The sequence below is a fragment of the Oncorhynchus clarkii genome, chromosome 5 (assembly GCF_045791955.1).
Source record: "Oncorhynchus clarkii lewisi isolate Uvic-CL-2024 chromosome 5, UVic_Ocla_1.0, whole genome shotgun sequence".
Taxonomy (NCBI): Eukaryota; Metazoa; Chordata; class Actinopteri; order Salmoniformes; family Salmonidae; genus Oncorhynchus; species Oncorhynchus clarkii.
Genome location: NC_092151.1, coordinates 60,760,033 through 60,771,448, shown reverse-complemented (window position 1 = coordinate 60,771,448; position 11,416 = coordinate 60,760,033). Strand labels below are relative to the sequence as shown.

The 11,416-nt window shown below is 40.1% G+C and overlaps 1 protein-coding gene across 2 annotated transcripts; it reads left to right on the top strand.

The window, feature by feature from the left end:
* Nucleotides 1–1,009: 1,009 nt before the first annotated feature.
* On the top strand, nt 1,010–5,299 carry LOC139410138 (transmembrane protein 221-like). 2 transcript variants are annotated; one of them, XM_071155583.1, is made up of 3 exons: nt 1,010–1,173; nt 2,065–2,150; nt 4,273–5,299. In XM_071155583.1, the coding sequence occupies exons 1-3, from the start codon at nt 1,169–1,171 to the stop codon at nt 4,803–4,805; spliced, it is 624 nt and encodes a 207-aa protein (XP_071011684.1). In that variant the 5' UTR covers nt 1,010–1,168; the 3' UTR covers nt 4,806–5,299. The 2 variants fall into 2 exon arrangements, with proteins under 2 accessions (XP_071011684.1, XP_071011683.1); XM_071155582.1 differs by having other exon boundaries at nt 1,010–1,464.
* Nucleotides 5,300–11,416: the final 6,117 nt, after the last annotated feature.

Below are 11,416 nucleotides of genomic sequence, written 5' to 3'. Positions count from 1 at the left end.
TAAAAAAACAAGAACATGGTGCCGCCTGGTTTGCTTAATATAAGTAATTTGAAATTATTTATACTTTTACTTTTGATACTTAAGTATATTTTAGCATTTAGATTTACTTTTCATACTTAAGTATATTTAAAACCAAATACTTTTCGTATTTAAGCTCTTTGAAAAGAGGGAGTAGTGTAAGCGTTGAAATCGACTCTGCCCCACGAGCATGCTTTTGCGGCACAGTCGATAGCGCGCCGGATCTCGGGCTAGAAGGTCGAGGGTTCGAGGCCTGCTCCCTGCCTGTTTCATTACAATACTATGCGTCCTACAATTCATATGACCACTATTACATTGGTAGGCCAATGTAATATAACCTAATGTAACATATACTAAATGGAGAGGCACAGGTTTTAGTAACATATAATAAGTTTTGCTCTGTGACCAGTTTGCAGCCAGCTGTTAATTGGGATTCATTTCCAGGAGGCTTATTTTGCATGATTTACAGGTAATGCCTAATTATAGAGGTTAAAGGTATCGAGAACTGATTAATGTATTTTGGTGGATCCTTATTCATTTTCAATAGCATTAAACTGCATCAAATATATAACTGTAGCCTAGACTAACAAATATAAATAAAAATCATAGACCTGGTCACAATCAAATACATTTTTTGGACCAATGTTTTCTTCACATTTCAAATGTATCTGAAGTTTAAATTCAAAGCGCACAACTGGAATTGTTTTAACATGTTTAACAAATGCATTCATGCGGGGGTAATTCATGTTTTGAAAAGGAAAGTGAACAGTTTTCTAAAGTTTGCAAACAGTTTTTCCTCCGGCAGTGGACTGCTTCGGACGAGCATTCAAACGCATTGTTTTGGAGAATCCAATTGAAAAATCCGTTGTTGTTGCGAAGTTTTTAATCCGGGGATTTTAAAAACATCACATGCTCGGTCGGGGGATCGGGTGTTTGTGCACAACACGCAAATAACACGCACATTCTTTCAATCCCAGGTTTCTTACTTTTTCCTATTCACAATTGTTTCAACTCTTTACAGATACAGTATATGGCAGATTGAAGAGGTTGCGAAAGATAACGCGTGCACGAGGATAAAGGAGATTCCGACCGGGATAACTTTTTCCAAAGATAGGGGCGCCCATGTCAGTCTGTGATTTATAGCCCAAATATGAGGTACGTTTATAGCCAGCGGTCTTTGATGGTCCTGTCTTTATTAGGGATCCTATCTGGGATTATGTCTCTGCTATCGGTCATTTTGATTTTCCAGATACAATCACAACAGATTGCTGTGAAGGAATCACCCCCCAACATCTCCATCGTGCCAACTAATGTTTGGGCAGTGCTTATGCCTGTGTCTATAGTGCTCTCTGCTCTCTCCCTCACGCTCAATTTGAGCTCTGTCATGGTCTGCCTTCTGCACAGCTACTTTACAACCGAGATATGCAGAGGAGAAGATACAGAAAGGTACACATTCATCAACATACTTTAAGGATAATGTATTTGTTGTCGGCAAGAATTGTATCACTGATGCACCTGCAGTTTATTTTGTTGAATAACATGCTTCAATTATATTAAAGTTGGACATTGACAGAAATTAAATTAAGAATATTACATTCTTATAAATTCACCACTTTCCGTGTGTACCAGGTGCAGACAGAGACTGCTTGACCGACCACTCCTATCTCTGAACTCTGTATAAATTCGACAAACAATAGCGTTCCCTCGTTGTACGAGGGAACGCACAGCCTATGGTCTCAGTGGCCTAGCTCTTTCCCGCGTTGGGTTAGAATTGTGTCTGTGCTTTTTATGACTTTCATATAGATCTAGCTTCTGTGCACTCCAGTGCAAGTAATGACAAAGCATTCTATAAACCAACACATTTTGAGAAGAAAAGTATCTCATGATAGAAAAATAATGGACAGAAGAGAAGGCCTAATTTGAACCTTGAAATCATTTATTTATTTTGGTGCAAATAAATAATTGTGAACTAATTGAACAATACCCGTCAACATACGATCATGTCATCATTGTCACTGATTGCATTTTCTTCATTTCCTCCCATAGAGCAGACTGGTTCCTATTCCATAGCCAAACTGTCCGACATGTGGCCATTGGATTATTTTGCCTTGGGGTTTCAGTATATTTAGCAGGTAAGACAGACAACAAATGTAAACAGTAAGGGCCATAATGAACTGTTCGAATAAAATTAGAAGAACCTTACAAATATTTTTTACAAGTGGCACTACAAACTCATTGGCTATATCATGAGTATCAAACTGCAACATATTTTGTAGTATTTTTTGTTGTTGTTGCCGTTGTAAGATTTAATTTGATATTTTATAAACAATACATACACATACAAACAACATCATACAAACATCCCACCTTCCCAGACACACTAGCACAAACCCCCATCTCCAGCGCCTGCATCACTTTCCGCAACACGGCCTGAAACTGCACCATTTTGTTTCTTGCCCGCACACTTTTGATTATTTAAATAATAAATCATTATATTTTTCTGTTGTGCTAATGATGGTGGATTGATTTATATGTTTTTAGTGCACATTTTTTTCAAAATGAGAAGAGAATCCTCCAACAAATCGGGTATCTCAGTACACCCCCACATGCTATGTCTTGAAATATGCAAACAGATGGATTAAAAGTTTGTAATACTTAATTGTAATACTTCTGACAGCCGCATTTCTAGCCCCGCCCACAACTTCCGGACTTCATAGCGTTCCCAGAAAGCATGAATTATTGATTCATTATTTGTTTTAGACTTAAGACATGACCTTACCTTGTGCTGTAGAATTTGTGAACTTTGTCTCTTGTATAATTAGCTTCCATTTTCGTTAATTGTAATTTATTTAGTTATGCTCCAACTTTCCCTCCATCTTGTGCCAACATCAGTTCTTAAATCTTGGTTCCAACAGTTTTTTAAAGAGCTTGTCAGTGGGATATGCTCTCTGCAAGCTTTTATATATCTTCTCTATCATATGAAATTCCTTTTCTGACTCAAATAAGATTCCCTCAAGGTTGCTCTGATGTCTAAATGATTTAAAATCAACATTTTGTGATATGTAACTTTTAAGTTGCATATATTTGAAACTATCTACATTGGTCAGTCCAAAATTACTTTTTAATTCTATCATGGAAATAAATGTGTTTTCTGTTACCAAGTAATTTACGGTTTCTATGCATTTAGTGTTCCATGTGGGCCAATTTAATCGGTGAATTCTGAAAAGCTATCCAAGGGTTGCTCCATGGTTTTTAGGGAGTGATATTGGTTCTTGTAGAATCCGTTTCATGTTCTTCAATGTTGTTATAGTGTTCTTAACTATGAAGTTGTTAATGTTCTCTGCTTTATCCTTTGAAAATAGACACGTGAAAACATTCTGGGGATGAGCATGCACATCTTCAATATGTACCCATTGTTACTCTTTAGTGCATTTAATTATGTCGCAAGTAAAAGCCTTGGGTAGAGAGTTGAAACAATTCCAAGTCTGGAATATATATTTGGTAGTATTATGAACACTGTAGTCACCCCACATAATGTCATGTGAAAGCACTTTTCATTTAGCTAAAGCAGATTAATTTATCAGACATTACATCCGTTCAGACCAACTGCTAAACAATAACAGATTGTACCAAATAGAGCTTTGCATGACCTTAGAAAGGACAAATTCATTCAGATTTCTACAAATATACTCCAGTTAATTTGCAGCAGAGGCAAAGGTCACTGCTTTCAGAGTCCCTTCAACTGATTGATACACAAGGCCCAAAACAATGGCGTGTTTGACAGACGTGCATTACTGGCATGTCTTAAGGCAGGTCCTGGCAAGGCAAAGCTGTTTGGCTTTCCATTCCAGTGAATGCCTAGTTCAGGTGGGAGGCAGTGCACTATTGTATTGGAGGGTGGATGACCCCCTGATCCTACAGCTCCCTTTCAGTGGGAGCTGTGCAATTCCATAACGTCATCATCATATCTCAAAGTTATTCTTCTCTCCTCCCTCCTTTATCACTCCTGGGTCTGTTGTTCTTCAACTGCTGAAAGATGACCAAACATTAGTCAAATAGAGGAAAATACACACAAAAAACACAATGCCAATGCACTACAATATTTAGAGTTATTCATCCCTGGGAGAAAAAGGGACCTGAAAAGTGATCTTTCTCACAGTGTAATAAACTAGTATTTCTGTACCTGTCACTCTGCGGCGCTCTCTCTTTATGTCAGTCTCACTCTCTCTCTCTCTGTCCCTTTCTCTACTGCAGCTATGTCCATCTACATGCTGCTGGTGTTTGAGGTAGAGACCGGCATAGCCAGTGCATGCGTACTGGCCTCAGGAATCCTGATTCTGCTGGTGATCGTGATTCACTCACTGGTCAAAGCCGCCCGCACCGCCCAACACTACCATGGTGGGGAGCACACTGACACTGTGTACCAGAACCAGCATGGAGAGTGCACCCCTGCCGTCCGCCACGGCGAGCTCCAAGACGGGGACAAACCCAGGAGGCATCGCAACAACTCCCATCTCCACCGGCAGTTGTCCTACCCTCCCTGTACTGACCAAAAGCAGCATCACCAGCATCACTCCCCATCCCACGGCCCACAGAGTCACGGCAGTGACAAGGAGGGCTACAGTAGTGGTGGCAGTGGGGGTGGCTCGAGAATGCACAGGACCCTGTCGACAGAGTCGGGGCCGCTGCAGTCGCCGTCTAAGCCATGGAATGGCATTAACAATGAGATGAGAAGCGTGCTGGCCCGCAAGTCAGGGGCCTCCAGTAAAGACTCTACTCTAGTGTGAGATGCACTGCACAAGTCATCGCAGTTAGCACAAGACTAGTTCATTCCGCCCATACGATCTACCGTTCTGAAGAATATGGATAGAAAATAGCTGAAGCTATATAAAAGCTCTGAGCTATCCCACATTTCAATACAGTGGAATTGTCATTTTAATACACCTTTCTTAACATCCCTATTGACTTTTTACACACTAACCATGTTTGATTCCATCACTATTAAGCCCTCTGTAGAATGTTTACTTACTGGTATTCCACTGGAAAATGTTAGTGACTAACTAGCTACAGCTAATGCTTTTGTTGCGATGTGATTATAAGATTTAAAGATTTGCTAATAAATGCTTCCATTTTCAAGTGTTTGGTAAAGACCAAGAATGATCCATGAAATATATTGCCAAAACTGTGTATTGCACAATGTATAGAGAAATTCTGTAGTTTCTAGTCTGCATACTGTAAACAAAACATTTTTAATAACTGTGAATAAACTCATTTTGTAAAATAATTTCAAACCATGAGTATGTTGTTACAAAACACCCTGTCCTAAAAGATCAAGTGGAACAGTTGATGTAAACCAGTAGCCTAGTAGCACATTCAGCTTCATTCCTTATGAACTTTTCCAGATTTTCAAGTGAGTGCCTAGAAGTCCTTGTGGCCGAGTTAAAGCTAAGTATAGCTTTGAGTGTGATGCCTGAGGAACTATTAACCTTGGACTGTCTTTCAGAAGTCAGGAGGAAGTGGATGGGGGATGTGGTGGAGTGTCAGGAGGAATGGGAGAGAGGGGGGGTCGCTTCATGTGAGCTGTGTGCATGTGACAGTATGGGGGAATAAGGAAGAAAACGTAAAACTTAGAGAAACATGAAAATAATGGTCAAATAACAATGCAAAGAACGGGTGATGAAAGAATGAAAGAAAGGATGAGGATTGCAAAGAAAAATAACAAAGACAAGAAATGGTGGCCCATGTCTATGAACAGGTTTTCTTGGCTTTCACTCAAAATAAGTTTATCAGCCTCATCAACTCCACCCTTTAGTGTGAGCAGGGAAATGTAAAAATAAATAAATATCCTCAGCTGTGGTGAATGGAGGTTTGTGGGCAATCAGACAAATGAAAGATACACAGCATTGTTACTGTGTCCCAGAGTCAAAGTGAGTGGAATTGGTTGTTTACTGCCTCCTACCTGCGCCCCTGGGAGATGCTGATTTGTACGTTCATGCTGATGGCTGAGCCCATCTCTGCTTTTGAAGTGCAGGCTGCTGTTTGTCATGCTTTTCACTGCACTGGAAATGAAAATATGAATATGTGTTAAATAAATACAAGGGCGATTCCATGCCAGCAAAAAATATTTTGGCCAATTCTTACATATAAACTTAATTGGAAGGAACAATGTTTGATATGCTTTTTACATTTTTATCACTAACAAATTGAGAAAATCATGATAAAGTGGTCATTTTAGGTTCTTTTTAGTCTTTCATATGCCTAATGTAAGACTGTATGATCTGTGAACCGTACATGATACAGACAATATAATAGTGTCATTATACTCCTTATACTTATAGTGTGCTCTAAAATTAGGACTATGTCTTGATTCTGAAATAAAAAATGTCACATTAATTTATTCAAGATGATTTATTTACACACTATGAGGTTGGAATAATGCTATGACATTTAGAAAATTATTACAATGCCCTTTTAGTGTAAAAGCTCTTTGAAAAGACCTCCTGAAATTTCAGCCTGTTTTGGTCCATAAGCATTTAACCGGTTGGTTATGGCAATCCTAAATAAGTTAAGGAGTGAACATTTGCTGAAATCACATAAGTTGCATGGACTCACTCTATGTGCAATAACAGTGTTTAATATGATTTTTTAATTACTACCTCATGTCTGTACCCCTCAGTCGAGCAGTGAATTTAAAACACCGATTCAACCAGGGACCAGGGAGGACCGGCGAGGTTTTTCCTATGCCTTGCAAAGATGGATATCTATTTGTTGATGGGTAAAAATAAAAAAGCAGACATTGAATATCCCTTTGGGCATGGTGAAGCTATTAATTAGACTTTGGATGGTGTATCAATACACCCAGTCACTACAAATATACAGGCATCCTTCCTAACTCAGTTGCCGGAGAGGAAAGAAACCACTGAGGGATTTCAGCATAAGGCCAATGGCCAACACTAACCTAATTTACAAATCAAATCAAATTGTATTTGTCACATGCGCCGAATACAACAGGTGTAGTAGACCTTACAGTGAAATGCTTACTTACCCTTGACCAACAATGCAGTTTAGAAAAATAAGTGTCAAGTAAAAATTAAAAATAACAAATAATTAAAGAGCAGCAGTAAAATAGCGAGGCTATATACAGGGGGTACCGGTATAGAGTCAATGTGCGGGGACACAGGTTAGTCGAGGTAACCATTTGATAAGCTGTTCAAGTGTCTTATGGCATCGGGGTAGAAGCTGTTAAGAAGCCTCTTGGACCTAGACTTGGCACTCCTGTACCGCTTGACATGCGGTAGCAGAGAGAACAGTCTATGACTAGGGTGGCTGGAGTCTTTGACAACTTATAGGGCCTTCCTCTGCACCTCCTGGTATAGACGTCCTGGATGGCAGGAAGCTTGGTCATAGTGATGTACTGGGCCATACACACTACCCTCTGTAGTGCCTTGTGGTCAGAGGTCGAGCAGTTGCCATACCAGGCAGTGATGCAACCAGTCAGGAAGCTCTAGATGGTACAGCTGAAGAACCTTTTGAGGATCTGAGGACCCATGCCAAATCTTTTCAGTCTCCTGAGGGGGAATAGGCTTTGTCGTGCCCTCTTCACAACTGTCTTGGTGTGTTTATACCATGATAGTTTATTGGTGATGTGGACATCAAGGAACTTGAATCTCTCAACCTGCTCCACTACATCCCTGTCGATGAGAATGGGGGCGTGCTCAGTCCTCCTTTTCCTGCAGTCCACAATCATCTCCTTTGCCTTGATCATGTTGAGGGAGAGGTTTTTATCCTGGAACCACACGGCCAGGTCTCTGACCTCCTCTCTCAAGGCTGTCTCATCGTTGTCGGTGGTCAGGCCTACCACTTTTCTGTCATCGGCAAGCAAACTTAATGATGGTGTTGGAGTCGTGCCTGGCCATACAGTCATGAGTGAACAGGGAGTACAGGAGGGGACGGAGCACGCACCCCTGAGGAGCCCCCGTGTTGAGGATCAACAAGACAGATGTGTGGTTACCTACCCTTACCACCTGGGGGCAGCCCATCAAGAAGTCCAGGATCCAGTTGCAGAGGGAGGTGTTTAGTCCCAGGGTCCTTAGCTTAGTGATGAGCTATGAGGGCACTATGGTGTTGAACGCTGAGCTGTAGTCAATGAATAGCATTCTCAAATAGGTGTTCCTTTTGTTCGGGTGGGAAAGGGCAGTGTGGAGTGCAATAGAGATTGCATTATCTGTGGATCTGTTGGGCGGTATGCAATTTGAAGTGTGTCTGGAGTTTTTGGGTGTTGATGTGAGCCATGAACAGCCTTTCAAAGCACGTCATGTCTACAGACGTGAGTGCTACAGGTCGGTAGTCATTTAGGCAGGTTACCTGCTTGAAACATGTTGGTATTACAGACTCAGTCAGGGACAGTTTGGAAATGTCAGTGAAGACACTTGCCAGTTTGTCAGCACATGCTCGGAGTATATGTCTTGGTGTATTTTTTGCAATATTACAGTGAAAAGAAGGAAGCCTGTACAGAATACAAATATTCCAAAACATGCATCTGGTTTGGAACACAGCGGGCCGAGTGTCTGCGAGTTTTTGCTCCATCCTTGTACTTTATTGATGAATGAAGGTCACTGATTAGTAAGGAACTCCCCTCACCTCGTTGTCTAGGTCTTCATTGAAAGGAAAAAAAACATAAACCAGCCCTCCATGGAATGAGTTTGACACCCCTGCACTAAACTACTTTAGCAAAACGTGGCAAAGCAATTACCTTTTTGTTCTGAATACAAAGTGTAATGTATGCAGCAAATCCAATACAACACATTACGGTGTACCACTCTCCATATTTTCAAGCATAATGGTGGCTGCATCATGTTATGGGTATGCTTTTCAGTCATTATGGACTGCAGAGTTTGTCAGGATAAAATAGAACGTACTGGAGCAAAGCACAGGAAACATTTGAGGAAAACCTCATTCAGAGTCTGCTTTCCTCCAGACACGGAGATGAATTCATCTTTCAGCAGGATAATAACCTAAAACACAAGGCCAAATCTGTGACATGGTGAGGTTGGACCCAGGTGCAGAGAAGAGACCAGATGAGGAATCAGTGGTTAAGGATAAACATAATAGTTTACTAACATTGCTCGTCCATATATTTCTATTCCTTTACTAGATTTACACTACCATTCAAAAGTTTGGGGTCACTTAGAAATGCCCTTGTTTTTGAGAGAAAAGCACATTTTTGGTCCATTAAAATAACAACAAATTGATCAGAAATACAGTGTAGACATTGTTCATGTTGTAAATGACTATTGTAGCTGGAAACAGCTGATTTTTAATGGATTATCTACATAGGCGTACAGAGGCCCAATATCAGCAACCACCACTACTACTGTGTTACAATGGCACATTGTGTGAGCTAATCCAAGTTTATAATTTTATTAAATAGCTAATTGATCATTAGAAAACCCTTTTGCAATTATCTTGACATATACAGTGGTTCCTCCTTTAAAAGTTGTGAGTTTACACCGCGGGACTTAGGGGTACCCAGCATCACGGGTTCATTGCTCCAGACCACTGCAAGAGCACTCATTATGCATTTGGGTCCCAATGTTGAATCCCAATTATGAATTTGACGCGAGCCATCCGTCGCTGGTGACATTCTTCAGCAAAAATGGCTGACAAAACATTACAGTGGAAGCAAATATAAGGAATTAGAAAGGTCATAACGGGTCAAGCAAAAAAATGTACAATTGAGAGGAATATATTAGTTAATGTAGAGACAAACGATTGTGCATATTTCTTTGTCATAAAGTTAATTTACGAAAATCGCTATTTAGATGACTAGCTAACATTAGCCAGCTAGCTAGTATTATGACATGGGTATGAAATTGTAATTTGTGTTGTTTTATGTTTTAGGGACTCCTGAGAAAACCAGCAAACCAGGCTGTCATCTTGTAAAACAGTGGATGTAAAGAATCTAGCTAGCTAAAGCATTTACTGCAAATTGAATGTACAATAGTGTAAGTTTGCCTTGCTTATATTTTCCATGCAGCTGAAGTAGCATAGCTAACTATTTGCTTATTGTGTAGTGCAGGATAAAAATAACTCTATGCCTATGGATGTGTAGCTAGCTACAGTATGTAGTCGATCTGTGTATGGACCCTAAAACGTTTGGTATGAATATTAGTTCAGAGCCTATAAACCTCAGCTATCATAGTTGTATCAACTTCAGTCTGAATGGCATTAATGAAGCCTATGGATTGAGTAGAATATAACTTTATTGTGCCAAGGATCTAAGTCCAATATACACACGCACTGTAGTTATTACCACCCATGAGATCCACACATTGTAGCATGTACATTGAATATATTCACTGATCATGCACTCTTCCTGGGCAAATAAAGGTGCGGTTCAGGGATGAATCTCTGAGACATTCTTTTTCAGTCATATCCAATATCAGGTGAATCAAACGCCATTCTTTGAATGATGCTGTGTCTGCATGTACTGTATGTATTACAATCATAGACTTCAGTGTTTACCACTCCTGCTCCTGGGACATCAATGATTACATGTTGTAACTATGCAATAGACTAGAAACATGATTTAAGTAAAGGATGATTTGTAATTCATATATACAGAAGAAAAAACAGTACACTACACTTCCTATGCATATCTAACTCCCTTCATCTGCATTAATCTGAGGGCACAGGATAGGTGTACTATTTCAATTAGATATTTTCAACCAGTGGAGAATGTGAAACGCTTTATTGAAAGTTCATTATCCAGGTGTTATAAATACATACATTATGAATAAAAGTTAAATCTGTACTTCAATGCACATATGGTGTGCATTATAAAAAGAGAGGTGGGAAGATGTATAGAAGACAGAAAAGGAAAGCGGTAAAACAGGAGCAGGGAAGACAGCATATGATTAATGACTTACAGTGCTACCCTAATATTCTCTCAGTTCATCACAATTACATCGTGTCTCTAGCAGTGTCTCCTAACCAGCCTTGGGCTCCCAGTCGGCTGGAAGGTTATCTTAAGAGCGGGTGAGGTGGCGATGACGGGACTGGCTTCCTCTCTCACATCAAAACATACATGCAGACGAGCGACAGGTGGGTAGAGAGCATGATTAAGCTTTGTTTTTTTTTATTCTAACACAGTCAGTCATCATAATCAACAGGAGGTGAAATGCAAAACTGACCTTTGATCATTAACTCTGGTATTACTACATCTACCTGTATGTCAATGTAAAGCATATTTAATAATACTTCCTGTTGACCCGACCAAGTGACCTCTCAACTATGATCATGCTGTGCCCTCTGTGTCAGCCAGTTCAGATGCGAGAGGGGTTCACCGACACAGCTGATATAACCTATAGGATTTAGGGAGAAGGGGGATGAAGTGAAG

Coding starts and splice junctions, on each gene's coding strand:
- LOC139410138 (XM_071155582.1), top strand. CDS start 1,169: ATGAGGTACGTTTATAGCCAGCGGTCTTTGATGGTCCTGTCTTTATTA. Junction 1,465..2,064: donor AGAGGAGAAGATACAGAAAG/GTACACATTCAT, acceptor TTCCTCCCATAG/AGCAGACTGGTTCCTATTCC. Junction 2,151..4,272: donor GGTTTCAGTATATTTAGCAG/GTAAGACAGACA, acceptor TCTCTACTGCAG/CTATGTCCATCTACATGCTG.